Source organism: Elephas maximus, chromosome 2, assembly GCF_024166365.1.
Source record: "Elephas maximus indicus isolate mEleMax1 chromosome 2, mEleMax1 primary haplotype, whole genome shotgun sequence".
In the NCBI taxonomy this organism is placed as follows: Eukaryota; Metazoa; Chordata; class Mammalia; order Proboscidea; family Elephantidae; genus Elephas; species Elephas maximus.
Genome location: NC_064820.1, coordinates 205,975,053 through 205,993,567, shown reverse-complemented (window position 1 = coordinate 205,993,567; position 18,515 = coordinate 205,975,053). Strand labels below are relative to the sequence as shown.

The window sequence follows — 18,515 nt, the reverse complement described above, 5'->3', positions numbered from 1 at the left end:
ACTCCCAGGCTGAATTAAGCCAATGAGTTTGGTGATAAAATAAAATGTATTCCTAGGGAACATAAGAGTTATTAAATGCATCCTTAATGTTGGAATGCATGTTATTCATTTTATCTGGACATAACACTTAATTGTTTGATTAAAAATATGAGATTTTAAGACCTGTTTCTCAGATAGGGAAGTGACTCAAGGAAGCCACATGGTGTGAATACAGTCCACAGATTGTAAGTGTCTTAGTCGTTTAGTGCTTATGTAACCTAAATACCACAAGTAGATGACTTTAAGAAACAGAATTTTATTTTCTCACAGTCTCATAGTCTAGAAGTCTGAATTCAGGGCATCGGCTCCAGGAGATGGCTTTCTCTGTCAGCTCTGAAGGAAGGTCATTGTCGTCAATCTTCTCCTAGTCAAGGAGATTTTTGGGTACATGGACCCTGGTTCCAAATGATGTACTCAGCCCCAAGTGCTTCTTTTAGAGGTCCCCAACTCCCTGATTGCTTTCCTTTCCTTGTATCTCTTGTAAGATAAAAGGCGGTACAGGCCACATCCCAGGGAAACTCCCTTTACATTGGATCAGGGACATGACCTTAGCAAGGGTGTTACAATCCCAACCTAATCCTCTTTAACATAATCTAATCTTGCCTCATTAACCACAGGCAGACATTAGGATTTACAACACAGGAAAATTACAATCACAAAATGGAGAACAAACACACAATACTAGGAATCATGGCTTAATCAATTTGACATATATTTGGGGGAACATAATTCAATCCATGACAAAAGTAAAGGAAGAGTCTCTGACTCTAATACATATATGCCCCAGTGATGAGATGGAAGTCTCTATGATAACTTTTTCAGATATTAAGATAACTTGTAATGAAATTAATGAGTTCAGATTTTTAGTTAAATAGACATGGACTCTAATACTAGCTCTTCAATTTAGTGGTGTAGTTAGGCCATCTCATTTTTAATACTACATTCTCTTAAAAAACTCTCAAAGAATTTATTTGTTTTAAAGAATATATGCTTTCCTCCAATGCCCTCTCCCTAGAAACATAGCCCGTGATATTATTCTTTTGATTCGTGTCTTTGTAATACTTGATTGGTCTCAGAATCTCTTTCCCAGCTGATGCCACAGGGCAGATATCAGCTGATCTCCTTCCACTAGGAGTGTTGAGTGCATTCCATGTTTCGAGAAATTTTGTTTTTGCTTTTTTTTTTTTTTTTTTTAAAGATAGAAGGGTATTTTTCTTTTCTTTTGGACAAGTATGTGCCCTCTATCTATAGAAAACCTCAACTTCTTTCAAGAGGAAGCAACATCTCCAGTACAATGAACTTTATTTTCTCCTATGTCCAAAAACAATCATATACAGTATATCAACATTATTATACTGGGGGGAGGTTATTCAATCTAATAAATCCATGTTGGATATTGGCAGCCAAATTCAACATCACTGTATATTCAACCTACCCTGGTTCCTTTTTACATTCTCACATCCAAGGATGAGTTAAGGTCATGGTATACTTGTAAATAATGGCTTGAGTGAATACATATGCACATATTCATACACACATACACACCTTCTCAAAGAAAAGCAAATACAGGCTTACCAAAGCTTCAATCAACTCAGGAAAAAAGAAAAAAATATTAATGTATCTTCCAAAAATGCAACAAATCTTGTCAAAATATCTTATATCTTCTAACATATTTACCAGAAGTCCCTGGGTTATACAAACAGTTAAGCACTCACCTACTAGCTGAAAGGTTGACGGTTCAAATGCACCCAAAGATACCTTGGAAAACAGACCTGGCCATGTGCTTCCAGAAGGTCAAAGCCTTGAAATCCCTATGAAGCATTTTGACACATGGGGTTGCCGTAAGTCGGGATGGACCCCACAGCAACTAACAACAATAAGATATGTATTTAATTTACAGTGTCTAATAAAGAACACAGATTCACAGAATTAAGAAATAAAAGATAACTAGAGAAAGAGAGGATTGGTGAGGTTATTTGTAACTTAACAGCTTTAACCAGTAACAATGGCTATTTGCTTTATGCTTGTGTAGCTAAATGACTGCCTGTCCCAAAGGCAAATTCAATCCCTCACTATGGATTTGCATGCAAGAAACTGTTTGAGGATGTGTGAATGATGGAATTCAAGCTCCTACAAGCACATTTTTGCTTCACTTTTTGCTAAACCTAATCATTAGTCAGGAGGATGTTTGTGAAACATTTGTGAGAGGATAATATAGAATTTTCCATTTCTCATAGTTGCGTCATAGCAGCTGATTAGAGAAAAAAGAGGTCAAATAATTAGAGTTACACCACTATTTTGGCTTGAGGAGATTATTAAATGATCAGAAATTAATGTACAAAATTTGGACTAACCTAGGGAAGAAAGAAATTATGCATAGAATGAAAAGAATAATTTTATAATTTCATTCCTTACTTGATAAAAGAGACATTGCTTATATAATATTGACAGCACGAGGTGATTAGCACTATGCACATGGTCACCAAGGACTTTTTCCAGGTAGATGGAAAACTTCATTTAACCTTTGAAGGTTGAGTAGGAGGTAGTTAGGATGATTTTTGTTGCCTTATAGGAAGAAAAAAAAAAAAAAATCTGAGGAGCTCAATGCATAGTGACAGATCACAAGGTCCAGAAGTAATTCTGTGTGAGTGGAGCTGGTGTTATCTAGGAAAGAGTGGATGGTAATAAAAAAAATGGCAGATAGAGCCAGGAAGTCCCAAATAACACAAGAGTTTAGTTAGAGTAACAGGAAACTAGGAAAATCAAAGTAAAACAATGATAAGGCAAATGATACATATATATTTTTAAAAAAATTCCTAGAAGAAACGCAGATTTAAAAAAAATTTTGTAATTTCATTTTTAAGATTTGAAAATAATCACTGACAGCAGGGTCAGATAGATTCTAAAATAATTATGCCATTTTTTGTTTATGGGTTGCTATGAGTCAGAATCAACTCGATGGCAACGGGCTTGATTTGGGTTTTTATGATTTCCTCATATCAAATAAAGGGCTAAACATGCATTAGAAGGTAGTAAACCATGTGCATTTCTTATACTAATCTCGTCAGGGGGCTGCCCCCTGCAACACACATACACACACAAGAAAAGTATTCAAAAGCTAGACATGTGTTCTGTGTTCACTGAGAAGACAAAGGTTAGAGACCGGTAGAAGCTGACATTAATGACAAGGAGTACAGCCTCTTGTCTGAGTGAGCTGCATTTCCATCAGAGAGCCTGTCTTATGCTGGGCTCTCTAGAGAAGCAAAATTGGTGAAGTATATAAGTATATATAGAGAAAGAGATTTATATCAAAGAAATGCGGTTGTAGAGGCTGAAACGTCCTAAGTCCATGGGTTAGTATAGAGGCTTCTCCTGATTGATGTAGCCTCAGGGGCTGGGGAACCCGAGATTGGCAGGGCAGAGAGCAAGGCTCTTACTCCCATTCCACGAAGATCGATGAATCCCAAGACCGGCAGATAAGACTGTGCAGGTAAGCTGCTAGCTCGAGTCCCGAGAACTGGAGGTCAGGCAAACAGGAGCCACCTGCAGGATCCAGTGTGAACAAATTGCCCCTGAGCCCTGCCAGAATGTCCTCTTATATTCCATACAGGCCACATAGTCAAGGAAATTCTATTTCAACTGATTGGCTACTCACAGCAGATCTTATTATAGCAGTGATCACACATCAAATCTCAAAAGGGAAGTGATCATGACATTACATGACCCCTGAAACACTGAGAATCATGGCCCAGCCAAGTGAACATATAATCTTAACCATCACAGAGTCATAGGGCAAGTATGTAGAAAGCATATGTGTGTGATGATAGCTTTTAGTACATTTAAATATGTTTTAAATTTTTACACTTAAAATAATAACAAGAGTTTTTTCTTCCTGTGTTTTAATCTCGCTATTGTAATTAAATGAGCATTTTTTGTGTGTTAGAAATTAATAACCAGAATGGTGGAAGAGAATTTAGAAGCCTAATGCAGATCCATTTATAAATGGAAATTTAATGTATGTCTGCATTTATTTTTTAATGAAATCTAAACATTATAGTTAATTTAGTAAACATAGCTGACTTTCCAGGTAGAAGAAAAATAATATTACCCCTCAGATACATAGACAAATAAACAATGATTAAAGATATAAATGTTAAAATAATATTAAGAAAAATATTAGACAAGAACTTTTAGGTGTTTAGAGGCTTTATTAAGCAATTCAGAATTCACACAAAAAATAAGAGTTCAATAAATCACAAATTCTCTAAAAATGCCTATGATAAATAGGACTACTAATGTATTTTGCAAAGATAACACGCACCTTCAACATTTGTTTGCCGACCACTTCCTCCTCCTTGCAAGGTATTTTCGTAAACACACTATGCTAATTTTTTTACAGCAACATATTAGAAAAACTGCTTAGTGGCACTTCTGAAAATACCTTGTGGGTTGAGTTAGAGGTGGGCAAACAAACAAATGTAGTAGTTGCATTATTTGCATAAAAATATGGTACTCGTAAAACATATGTACTAGAAAGGAAGCAAGGAAATAGAACCTATTGCACATACATCCTGTTGAGGGATCCAGCGCAATTCATCTAATTTTCAAAATACAACGTTCCAGCGGTACCAAATTCCTAAGAATTATCTAAGAAAACTTTATTGCTGAGAAGTGCACAGCTTGTATTCTATCTCTCTCTCTCAATTTCTCTAGCCACTCAAGAATGTTTATTTAAATTCTGATTATAAAAAAAACAAGAATGGAAGCAATCTTTTTAAAATTTTTTTAATTGTTTTTGAAAATATACCCATCAAAACATGCACCAATTCAACAATTTCTACCTGTAGAATGCAATGAAACTGACTACATCCTTCAAATTGTGCAGCAGTTGTCACCCTCCTTTTCTGATTTATTCATCCTCTAATGATGTAAACTAGTTTTCCCCTGTACCTCCTATTGAAGCTTTCGAGTTGCTGTTAACAATTTGATTCCAAATAGTAAGTTCTGCTTTGTCTGGTTTGCTTGTTTGCTTGTTTTTAAAGAGCACAAATCTCATGGCAGGCATTCCTTATTAATTAAGCTAGAATGTTGTTTTGTTTAAAGAAGGCCTCAGGGCATATTTTTTCTTTATGGTTTCAGGGTTAAAGATTATCTCAGGGCAATAGTTTTGGGGGTTATTCCAGCCTCAGTGGCTCCAGAAACTCTGCATTTCATTAGTATGGAAGTTCTCTTCCACATTTTTTCTCTTTTGATCATGATTCTTCAATAGCATATTTGACCAAAACATTCAGTAATGGTAGCTGAGCACCATTTGTTTCTTCTGGCCTCATGACAAAAGAGGCAGTTGATCATGGAGGCAATCATTTACGCTTTCCATAGCCTATCCAGCTCTTCCTCTGTTGCTCCCAGCAAATAGACACCAATTCTTGTACATTGGATGGATGCTTGCAAGCTTTTAAGACCCCAGGCATTACACAATGAACCATGAGGTAGAACAGAAGTACTAAACAAAATATTAGACCAATTAACTGAAATGTCCTATGAGATCATGACCCAAAGCACACAAACCTGTAAACCAAATCCAATGAGGCGTCTTGTACATAAGTAGCCTCAACAGCTAATCTTTTTGTAGTTGTTCTAAATATATGTACGCATTTAGGTTGCATTTGCAGATTCAGCTTATCACAGTATAAAATTCAGCTTATCACAGTATAAAATTTAGTGACATCATTTACACCTTCCAGCTATCCATCCATTACCCTTAATCAATGAGATTTTTCCATTGGCATAAACAAAAACTGATGGGAGGATGGGCTGCCTCTGCCATTCCCCTCTGGGCCACCTCAGCTGAGGCCGTGGGCTCAGAGCCTTCTCTGATAAGTAGACTGGAATTTGGTCTCACCCTCTCTCCCAGTTTCTTCTTGTCAGATAAGGTTTCCTGACACATTTTCTCCCCATGACTACCTATAACTACTTAATTGTACAAAATTAATCTTGTAACCAGAGGGGGAAAATGTTTCATTCTTTGGTTACATGTGCATACTGTTTGCACTTGAACAAAGGCACAATCTTGGTCTCCTGATGGCCATACTGGTTTTGCCTAAACAAAGGCACCCTCCTCTTACCCCCCTTCTTCTTGCTTCCATGCTGCTGCCACATACACCCCTCCAGTTCATCTGTAAAAACTATAGGCCTGACTTCCTATTTATTCTCTCACCCACGGTGCTTGAGGGGCACACATGCAAGTGACAAAACATGCACCCTTGGACAATAGACTTTTGGGAGAACCTGGATCTTGATAAACCCCTACTCCATTTATCACTGGCCTCATTACTCTAAATAATAAAAGCCTGTGACAACACCAGAGAGTATGGTAATTATTTTTTCTGCTACAAAGAGCCGTGTACTGATCCATCTGATATATTTCACTCAGTATATTGGAGAAACTCAGTACTCCATAAGCAGTAACTCCCCTTTTCCTCTCTCTCCTGCCCCTGGTGACCACTAATAAATTTTGGTATCTATATATTATCCTATTCTTATCTTTTTACATAAAAGAAATAATATAATATTTGTTCTTTTAAGCTTGATTTATATCACTTATCATAATGTCCTCAAACTCTATGCAGGTATCCAGACTTCATTTCTCTCTCTGGATGAGTAGGATTTAATTGTATGTGTATACCACATTTCATTTATCCGTTTATCCATCGATGGGCATTTAGGTTGTTTCCAAAATTGGCTGTTGTGAATAGTGCTGTAATGAATATTGGTGTACTTATATCAGTTCACATCACTGCTTTCAAGTCCCTTGGGTATATTTGCAGTAGTCGGATTGCTGGATCATGTGGAGGAATTGACACATTGTTTTCAACAATGGCTGTGCCATATTGCATTCCCAACAGCAATGGATAAGAGTTCCAATTTCTCTGCATCCTCAGCAACATTTGTTATTTTCCATTTTATGAATGCCAGCCATCCTAATTTACATGTCCTGATGGTGCAGTGATTAAGTGCTTGGCTGCTAACAAAAGGTAAGTGGTTCAAACTCACCAGTCACTGCATGGGAGAAAGAAGTGGTAGTCAGCTTCAATAAATATTTACACTCTTGGAAACCCTAAGAAGTTCTACCCTGTCCTATAGGGTTTCCTATAAGTCAAAATCAACTCGATAGCAATGGGCTTTGTTTATTTGGTTAATAGGGTCGATATGAGTCAGAATCAACTCCATGCCAATGAGTTTTGGTTTGGTGCTTATCCTAATTGGAGTGAAATAGTATCTCATTGTAGCTTTGAATTGCATCTCTGTGATGGCTAAAGACTCTGGGCATCTTTTCATTTGTTTGCTGGCCTTTTGAATATCCTCTTTGCTTAAATGTCTATTCAAGCCTTTTGTTGTTGTTGTTTTTAGATGCCATCAGGTTGATTCTGTCTCATAGTGACCTTATACACAACAGAACAAAATGCTGCCAGTTTCTGTTCTATCTTCACAATCATTGCCATGTTTGAGCCCATTGTTGCTGAGTCATTATGTTTTTCTTGTTTTTTATTTCGAGTTATGGAATTTTTAGACCTCTTTGGGGTTACCTTAATATTTGCCCCTATTTTTCTAAGTAAAAACCTAACTTGTATCACCCTATATCGCCCTGTTTTCCTCTCCATATGGCAGTTCTATGCCTCCTGTATTTAGTCCCTCTTTTTGATTATTGTGATCTTCTATATAATGACTTCAATGATTCCCTGTTTTGAGCATTTTTTTCTTTTTAAAATTAATCTTTATTTGTTTTTGTGTTTTCCTTATTTGAGTTGATATCAGGATGTTCTGTTCTGTGACCTTGTATTGTGTTGCTATCTGATGTTATTGATTTTTTGACCAATTTCCTTTAGTATTTCTTGTAGCTTTGGTTTGGTTTTGGCAAATTCTCTAAGTTTGTGTTTATCTGTAAATGTTTTAATTTCACCTTCATCTTTGAGAGAGAGTTTTGCTGGATAAATGATCCTTGGCTGGCAGTTTTTCTCCTTCAGTGCTCTATATATGTCATCCCATTGCCTTCTTGCCTGCATGGTTTCTGCTGAGTAGTCTGAACTTATTGATTCTCCATTGTAGGAGACTTTTCTTTTATCCCTGGCTCCTTTTAAAATTTTCTCTTTATCTTTCGTTTTGGCAAGTTTGATGATAATATGTCTTGGTGATTTTCTTTTTGGATCAATCTTTTATGGGGTTCGATGAGCATCTTGGATAGCTATCCTTTTGTCTTTCATGATGTCAGGGAAGTTTTCTGCCAACAGATCTTCAACTATTCTCTCTGTATTTTCGGATATCCCCCTTGTTCTGGAACACCAATCACACACAAGTTATTCTTCTTAATAGAGTCCCACATGATTCTTAGGGTTTCTTCTTTTTTTTTTTTTCTTTTATCTGATTTTTCTTCAGCTATATTGGTGTCAATTGCTTTATCCTCCAGCTCCCCCACTCTGCATTCCAATTCCTCGATTCTGCTCCTCTGACTTCCTATTGAGTTGTCTAATTCTGTAATTTTACTGTTAATCTTTTGGATTTCTGAATCCTGTCTCTCTGTGGATTTTTGTAGCTACATTAATTTTTCCACTAAGTTCTTGAATAATGTTTTTGATTTCTTCAACTGCTTCATCACTGTGTTCCTTGGCTTTTTCTGTAGATAGCCTTATTTCATTTCTGAGGTCATCCCTGACGTCTTGAAGCATTCTGTCCATTAGTTTTTTATATTCTGCATCTGGCAATTCCAGAATTGTGTCTTCATTGGGGAAAGATTTTGATTCTTTAATTTGGGGATTTGTAGAAGCAATCATGGTGTGCTTCTTTATGTGGTTTGATATTGACTGTTGTCTCCGATCCATCTACAAGATATTGTAATGGTTTATTTTATATTTGCTCAATGAGACTTATCTTGTTTTTTTTTCTTTCAATGTACATAAATGGGCTACTAGATTGTGCTGTCTTGATTGTTGCAGGCTTTGAATCACTTATGTCCTCTTACCAGCTGGTTTGGGCTGTTACCAGAAATATAAGCCTAAGAGTCCATTCACTATTCTTGAGTAGAATCTGATTTTGTGTCACCAAGTGTGTGGGGTATTCGCTTAGAGGAGTAGTGGTGATAGTTGTGTGCACCAGATTCTAGTAGCAGCAGGGGGTCACATTCCAGGGGGGCAGGATGCTGACAGGCTTCCCCCAACTGCCAGTGAGGTAGGTGTGTCTCTTTTCCTAAAGCACTTTGGTGGGTGGGCTCTGCAGCTGTACCTTAGGCACCCAGTGCATGTACCCCTACAGATTGGTAGATGTGACTATCCTCAGACCCCTATGGCAGGAGGTTAGGTGGTTTGGGTGGAGATTCAGCCCTCAGTTCCCCTGGTCAGTGAGGGCTCTGTTTAATAGGTAGAGATATCAGACCTGGGAAACTTGTCTTTCCGGTAATCAACTAAAACAATTACAGCCAGATCCCTATCAGAATTGCCTTTGCATTATAATAGCCCCCTTGCTCCCTGTAGGGATGAAATCCCAAGACTGTGGATCTCAAATGCTTGGCTGGAGGTGGCTCTGCATTTTTAGTCCAATTTTGGGAAGTCAGGGAAGGATTCTTGGTCCCCTGGTTTTTTGTCGCTTCTTCTCTCAAGCCAGGAGAATGGATTAGGAAAAGACAAAACAAACAAACAAAGAAAAAATAACCTGCAGAGCAGTTCTCCCTCTGGCCCAGGAAATTCCAATGTTAATGAAGCTGCCTGGGAAGGGGAGAGGAGGGATCAGATAAATAGGAGAGAGTAGCACCCTGGAATATAGAGAAAGTTACTTATCTTGCTTGCGATGAGTGTTTTATCTGAGATTCCTGAGAGGCGTGTTGACTGTGTGCGCTGGCTGGGTAGAGATTGCCCCCGAGGGTCAGGCCCATGTCCCGTGCTTGCACTGTCTCAGAAACCGTGGTTAGTTCCTCCGCTCCCAGTCCAAAGCCCAGCGCCAAGGTTCCCCAGCTGGGACGCCACACTCCAGGCTCCAAAAACAGTCACTGCCTCCTGGTGACTTCTCCTCCTGTCAGCCGCGTTGCTGTGCTGCCTGTGTGCACTGGCTAGGCTTCCCCCGAGGTCACTTCTGGGGACTAGGGCTGCATCCCATGTTTGTGCTGTCTCAGGATGCTGTGCTCAGCTCCCCTGCGCCCAGTCCAAAGCCCGGCGCCAAGGTTTTCTGACTGGGACGCTGGCTCCAGGTTCCGAAAACAGTTGCTGTTTCCCCTTGGTTGTTCGTTCTCTCGTTAGCCCCTTCAGTGTGCAGTCTGCTTGAGCTGGCTGAGTCTCTTCAGAGGTTACCCCAGGGGGCTGGGGGTTCGGGCTGTGTCCTGTGCCTGCCCCCCTTCAGCAATCCACAATCAGCCCTGCCACTCATCACCAGGGAACCGCCAGGGCTCAAGGCTGTGGGGTGGGTCACGAGTTCCAGAAGCGGTCACTGGTTCAGGACGCAGCTTTTCACTCACCTGTCACTCAGGTAGACTCTTTAGATCTGTGTTTGATGGTCTAGGTTCGTAGATTGTCATGTATGTGATTGATTCACTTGTTTTTCCAAGTCTTTGTTACCAGAGGGATCCGAGGTATCGTCTGCCTAGTCAGCCATCTTGGCCCCCTCCATGGCTCAAATTTTTACAGCTCTTTTCCTCTGAAAACTCACCAGATCTGGTCACAACCCCAATGCCTACACCACGACTAGTCCTGACAAAGTTCCCCAGTTATATTCAGTGAGATCTTAGTGGTTTGGAAATCACTTCACCCTCTTTTGTAGCCCCTGTTAGTGCCCAGCCCAGCTGTCCTTTGCATCAGTGTCTGGACCACCTCTGGATTTGGAGAAGGAATCTTTGAAGGTTTAACCTTGGCCATGGGGTTTACAGACCCCTTTCTTGCACCTTGCTCTAATGGAAGAGGTTCTTTCATAATTTTGTCCTTTCATTTTCCATTGGGTTGAGAATCACACCAGGGGCTCATGTCCAAAGGCAGCAACCACGCACAAACTAGTCTGTGTCTACCATGCTCCCTACCACAACCTGCTTCTGAACTCTACTGGGAAATGCCATTCCCTCATATTTGTTAAGCAAATCCACCCATTTTTTGGCTTCAGCCACTAAGGAAGTGGTGGTATCTCTGCGTTTTCTGTTCTCCTTCCTTAGGAATCTGAATATCCTAGTGCAGGAAACAGAATGAATCATGCAGAAGCACCCTTTGGACTTGGAGCTGTCCTTCCCTGTCCTCCCACTCCTCTGTTTCCAGGGTCAGCTCAGTCCTGCCTTTTCCCTGTGAGCAAACTTCCTTGGGATTTGGGAATGCAGCCCTCTCTCACTTGCTCCTTGTCATTAAGAATGACTGTTCTCCTAAAACTTTGCCTTTCTCTAATGATCAATTCTCTTATCATGAGCCCTTGGGAGTTTGTCCATTACTTGCAATTTGTGCCCACATTTTCCTTGGAGTAGCCTTTGCTTAGTTGTTCTTGGATGACCTTTGTCTCAAAAAAACCAGGCTGCCCTTGATCATATTCGCATTTTATGTTTTGGAAACCCAGAGGCCACTGGGTCCCAGGCTCCACTCTTCCCTTTGATAGTTCTTACCTTCTGAACTCACTGAGATCTATGCTGTCCATCATGATAGCCACCAGCCTCTTGTGGCCATTAAGCACATGAGATGGGGATAGTGTGATTGAGTAACTGGACTTGGAATTGTGTTTAATTTCAATTAATTAGAACTTAAATTTAAAAAGAAACAAATCTAAAACAGTAAAAAATATTTTTGCATTAAGCACAACTTTCTTTTGGAAGGGCTACGTTTCTGTTTAATTGTTGCATGTTTTAAGATATATATATGTACATAGACTTATATATTCCTTTTTTTTCTAGTGTGGTGGTGGGCATGTGCATCATTTCTATGACTACACATTAAATGTGTCACCTATGAAGTCAGTGTCAATAGACTGATAAGTTTGAGTTATTTTTTCTATATTCTTATGTAACATTTGAGTATGTTTACTTGAATATTGGAAGCAAAAGGTACAGAGGTTCCTGTATAAATGATAATTTTTATCAAATTAAAATACTCTTATTATTATTTTCAAAGCCCCTGGTTAAACCTTTGGTGACTAACCAAAAGGTTGGTGGTTTGAATCCACTTAGAGGCAACTCGGAATAAATGCTTAGTGATCTACTTCTGAAAACATCATAGCTATTGAAAACTATACTCTTAGGCACATGGGGTTGATGTCAGTAGAAACTGACTTGACAGCAACTGTTTTCTTTTATTATTGTTATTTTAATTTTGATACAATTAAATCATTTTTCTAATGTAAAGAAGTGTGGACTCAAGTTTAAATGAAGGCAAGCTAAGGACATAGAATTGAGTGCAGATGCAGGCCTATCACTTCTCATAGAACAGTGAAGAAAAAAGATTGGAAGGAGCTACATCACACATGTCAAGATAAATGACAATTGTGATTTGTTGCTCCAGAGCAAAAGGAAAAATTTGCATATTATGGGAAAAAAGAAAAAAAAACCTTTTGTATAATAGTGTGAACAACATTAAGATATTCTCAACAAATTAATAGTGAAATTGGTAAGAATTTTTCTTTCTTTCAATAGTCAAAAAGTATCAATAAAATTAGTCACCTAAAATCCTAATTAAATACCCAATAAAATATTAAAGTATTGCACTTATATATATATATATATATATATTTTTATAAATTGACTTGGGTAAAAACATGAAAATAAAACCATTTTTATATGAAGTAATGCTAAAAGAAAATTTTATTTCAGTTATAGAAATTTTGTCAGAAAAGTATAAGTAAAATACTTAAAAATATAATTTTCCCAAAACCAAAACCCAAAACTGCTGCTGTCAAGTTGATTCTGACTCATAGAGACACTATAGGACAGAACAGAACTGCCCCACAGGGTTTCCAAAGACTGCCTGGTGGATTCAAACTGCCAGCCTTTTGGTTAACAGCCATAGCTCTTAACCACTACATCACTAGAGTTTCACTAGTCCTATAGGGTCACATAGCTATTTTATAGGGTTCAGACAAAGAACAGGGATTATGGTATTTTGTTTTGTTTTCAGGTAATCATGGAAGTTAGAGGCAGACTTTCTCACAGCAGGGCTCAATGATTGAATTAAAGGATATATGTGCTGACAGTTTGCTCAACAGACAAATGACAGGACAATGTCAGGTCAGGTCTTATTCCCATTATCAAAGAGCAAACAGGTTTGCTACATATTGATTAACTACACATGTACGTATTTATTTTTGTGTGTATATATAGAAAGAGAGGAAGAGGAGGAGGAACAGAGAGAGACCAGTAGAGACAGAGATCACCTTTAGTTACTATGTAATGAAAATTCTCATTTCAGAAGGTGCTCTCCTTTTATTTTCATTCATAATGACCCACCATTGATTATTCCAGTCATCCTCCCATTAACCAGAAGCTTGAGTATGTGTATAAACTTGAGTAGAATCCATCTGGATATGCACAATGTGCCATTTTTTACATAAATACCACCGTCCTCGATAAACCAGGTAGGTGATATTTTTCTCTTTACGGAGGAGAACACTAACAGTGACCATCATGGAGATGGAACAGATAGATTTTACATCATTTGGTTTCAGTTTTCCATCTTTTCCAATCATTCCTACTGCTGAACAATATTACACTTTAAATGAAAAAAAAAATTATCTTAGAATCTTTATGAACTTTCACATTTTTTCCTTGTATTCAACATTTTACCCTTTGTTTACCTTCTCTTCAAAATAAGGAAGAAATAAATTCACAAGCAAAAGAAAAATCATTAGGAGATGTATTCAGAGGTCTCTACACCCTCCAGGGCGCTGAGCTCAAGGGAGGAAAATGTTAAAAAAAAAAAAAAAGTAAAAAGTAAATACTCCCACTGTGATACACTACCATCCTCTGAGTGGGGGAGGAACACATTTATTTATATCTCATCATTCCCCTCTTTTTCACTCTTGATTTGACACTTAAATGAATGCAGGAGCTGAATATGTTCTTATGATTGAATGTTAAAAGCAGAAGAGAACCATAGGTTTCAAAAAGTCTCAAATAAGAAGGTGGGTATTCATACTTTTTTTTTTTTAATTTTAGCTAATAGATGGCTAATGTGTAATTCTTTTAATTGTAATAAAGCATTTTTGTTAATGAAACTGTTAAATATTTTAAGAGCAAATAGAAAAGCAAAATAATCCTGGCGAATAAATAAGATCCTGGAAATACCATAATATGCTATAAATAAGAGTGTATTATAGAAAACCTCTTAAAAAAATCACACATTTGACACAGAAAATGAGATGTTAACACAATTAAATAATTTCTCCAGAATTTTTCATTCATTTATTGATTCCATAAAGATTATTTGGGCCAAGTGTATGCAATTTATATGTCATATCAAAGGATTCAAAATAATAAATTGAAATTCTGACCTCAACATATCACTGACAACAATGACACAGACAAAAAAAAAAGAAAACAAGCTATATTTTACTGCTGGCTATGAAAGGGATATTGCTGAGTATTTATGGGAACAGGAAGAATAGTATGACTGATTCTATCTGCATCTTTGAAGGGATGTTTCTTACCTTTAAGGACATATATATGGCATATGTAAAGTTTCTTCTCAGTATAGGATTTATCCTGACATATCTGAGGTTGGCAAAAGGGATGCAAAGAAGCTAAATCAATTATATAGGGAACAGAAGAAGATGAATTCCATAGGGTTAATTAGGTTCAAGATGAAGCTGGAATTCAAAATGCACTACATTTTGATCACCAGCATGGCTCAGGTGTCCTAGTATAGACAACTAATTGAATATGGAGTTGATGCAGAGTAAGACTTGGAAGGAAGTAAAAGGGATGGGAGATTAGAGGGAGGAATGGAAATTGGCTGATTAGGAAAAGAAATGAAGCAGCCAACCTGATAAATTTTGAGTAATGTCAGTGGAGTTCATGAAAAGGTTTAAGGTAAGTAAAGGGAAATGACAGAGTCAGAGCAAGATATAAAATGATATAAAAATTAACATAATAAATAAATTCATGACCCTGGAATATGTTCCTGAAATGAAATCTATGCACAGGTTATTGGAATTGAGAAGGTAAAGGAATGTTCTGAGAGAAAGTGATTTTGTTGGATTTTGTGTGTATATAAATTGTTGATAGGAGTGGGGATAGAGAAGAAATCTCTGAACCAAGTGGCTATGTCTTTAATAGATGGATAAGATTCCCCTGGTTGTTGGTAAATGACAGTGTTAATGGAAAGATTCAAAAAGGAATACAATATCATGAATACTAAATGAAGAATTCTTCCCCAGAAAGTGAAGTCATCGTAGTCAGGAAGCTGCTATGGGAGAGCGTTTTCTCATCCTCATTGTTCATCAGCAGCCCAGTGACAAAAACTTAGGGTTTTGGTTGGTTATTTTATAATTTAAAGGTGACAATAGATTAACACAAAGTAAAGTGTAAAGTGAAGTTTGCCAACCTTTCTTTTGAGAAAATTGCATCTACTTACATAACAACGGGACAACTACATGATTTAGTAATAATTAAAAAAGGAGATGACATACATCAGAAACGGTAAAATTTTATAGCGTCTATGGAGATATGAAAATCTGATTACTATATTAAAGGAGTGGTTAATAGATAAACATATTGTTAGTTGCTGTGGAGTTAATTTCAACATATGGCAACCCCATGTGTACAGGGTAGAACAGCTCCATAGGTTTTTCAAGGGTGTGACCTTTCAGAAGCAGATGCCAGGTGGGTTTGAACTGCCAACCCTTCAGTTAGTAGTCCAGCATTTAACCATTTGCACCACCCGCTTAAGTATAGCTATGTCAAATAACGAAGGAAGAATCAACATGAAGCAAAAGACATGAAATTTCGTTCATTGTCCCACAACCACTTTCCTAGACACTTTTCTTGGGAGTTCAGTGTAGGATTTCAGATAAGCAAGACACTCAATGAAGGTTTTGAAAGGTGAGGAAGATTACTGCTACCTTCTCTAGAGAAAACAGCTTGTGTGAGCTGCTATGAGGAAGAGACCTGGAAACCCAATCCTCAGCACTGCGCTCTAAAGGACCTCCTAGACTAGCCAGGGGCTGTATCACGTGGTCAGCAATAGACCAAAGGATAGATATTTAACCTCAGGAAGAGGATACATGTGAATATCAGCATAAAATTGTATTCTTACAAGAGGAAAGGAAGAGGAAATAAGGAGACCTGTCATTGGGGTATAAATTTCAGATTGGGAAGAAAATTATTCATTAAAAGTGAATATTTCTAGTGGTCCAGAGGAAATACTATGATTCCTAACAGATAAATTAAATTCATAAAATCAAATATTAACTGTATGATTACTGTGGACAAAACAATATAACTGGCAAAATAAAAAAGTCCTTATTCAAAAAATGTGCATTTAGATTTGGAAAAAGAAAGCATTCTTTTTTTAGAGTAATTGAGATTGATTTGACCAGCACATGTGTGTGAATATGCAAACGGTACATAAAAAAATAGGAACTCTGGTAGTGCAATGGTTAAGTTCTCGGCTGTTAACATAAAGGTCAGTGTTTTGAACCCACACAGCAGCTCCGTAGCATGAAAGACCTGGCAATCTGCTACAGTCTAGGGAAACTTACAGGCTAGTTCTACTCTGTCATAAGGGTTGTTATGAGTCAGAATTGACTCAACAGCACACAACAACAATAACCTATCATAAATAAAAGACACATCTAGAAAGCTTTCAAGCAAGCAGGTTCTGAATGGTGCTTTATTATATACACGCACAGACAAACACACACACATACACATCCTTGAGAATGAGATGGTCTCTAAAAAAAAAAAAAATTGGTCTCTACCATGTAATATTTTGCTCTTCTAGATTCACTGGGAAGATGGAAAGGGGAAATGTAACATTTATCAGTGAATTTGTCCTTCTGGGACTCTCCAGCTCTGCAGAGCAGCAACGCCTCCTGTCTGTACTGTTCCTCTGTATGTACTTAGTCACTGTGTCAGGGAACATACTCATCATCTTGGCCATTGCCTCTGACTCTCACCTCCATTCCCCTATGTATTTCTTCCTTAGCAACTTGGCCTTTGTTGACATCTGCTTTACTTCCAATATAGTCCCCCAAATGGTAGTGAATGGCTTGACTGGTACAAAGACTATCTCTTTTTCAGGCTGCCTCACCCAGCTTTTTTTCTTCATTTCTTTTGTGAATATGGATAGCCTCCTTCTCTGTGTGATGGCATATGATAGGTATGTGGCAATATGCCACCCTTTACGTTATACCACCCTAATGAATCCTCACCTCTGTGTCCAGCTGGTGGCTGGACTCTCAGTAGTTACCTATCTTCATGCCTTTCTACACACTGCCCTAATAGCACGTCTGTCTTTCTGTGCCTCCAACGTCATCCATCATTTCTTCTGTGATCTCAACGTGATCCTGCAGCTCTCTTGCTCTGATATCTCCTTCAATGTGATGGTCATTTTTACAGAGGGAATTCTATTGGCTATCACACCCTTTATCTGCATCCTCATATCTTATGGATTTATCTTTTCCACCATCCTGAAGATAACTTCTACTGAAGGGAAGCAGAGAGCTTTTTCCACCTGTGGCTACCACCTGTCAGTGGTCGTGTTGTTCTATGGCACAGCCAGTGCTATTTACTTCAGCCCCTCCTCCTCTCATACCCCTGAGAGGGACACTCTGTCAGCCATCATGTATACTGTGGTGACTCCGATGCTGAATCCTTTCATCTACAGTCTAAGGAATAAGGATATGAAGAGAGCGCTTCAGAAAACATTTTGTAAGGGCAGAGTCTTTTATCAAAAATCATGAACTCCCTGGCTGTATTACACATATTTGTTTGGTGATAAAATAAAACATATTCCTAGGGAAAATAAGAACAGTCAACTGTTACTAAATGTCTCTTTTTTGTTGAAATCTGTGTTCACCACTTTATCTGTATATAACATTTAATCCTTTCATTAAATATACAAGATTTTAAGAACCATTTCACAGATGAGGAAAGTGAATCATGGAAGTTCCATGCTGTGCATTCAGGCCACAGATTGTAAGAAAAGAAAGAGTCTGTGACTTTAATACATATATGCTCTAGTGATGAGGTGTAAGTCTATATGATGACTTTCCTAGATATTAAGATTAATTTTGATGAAATTAGTATTTATGAGTTAAGATTTTTAAATAGTCATGAACACCAATGCTGGCTCTCTAATTTAGTGGAGTAGTGAGGTCATCAAATTTTGAATACTACATTCTCTTAAAAAATTCACAAATAATTTATTTGTTTTAAAAAACGCATACTTTTCTCCAACCCCCTCTCCCTACCAACATAGCCAAAGGTTTTATTCTCTTGACTCAAGTCCTTGTCATACTTGATTGGTCTCAAAGTC

The 18,515-nt window shown here is 37.9% G+C and overlaps 1 protein-coding gene across 1 annotated transcript; it reads left to right on the top strand.

The window, feature by feature from the left end:
• The first annotated feature begins 16,992 nt into the window (after positions 1-16,992).
• LOC126067752 (olfactory receptor 1C1-like) lies at positions 16,993-17,940 on the top strand. The gene has a single exon (XM_049869966.1). It carries the CDS (start codon positions 16,993-16,995, stop codon positions 17,938-17,940), a length of 948 nt encoding a protein of 315 aa, XP_049725923.1.
• Positions 17,941-18,515: the final 575 nt, after the last annotated feature.

Coding starts and splice junctions, on each gene's coding strand:
- LOC126067752 (XM_049869966.1), top strand. CDS start 16,993: ATGGAAAGGGGAAATGTAACATTTATCAGTGAATTTGTCCTTCTGGGA.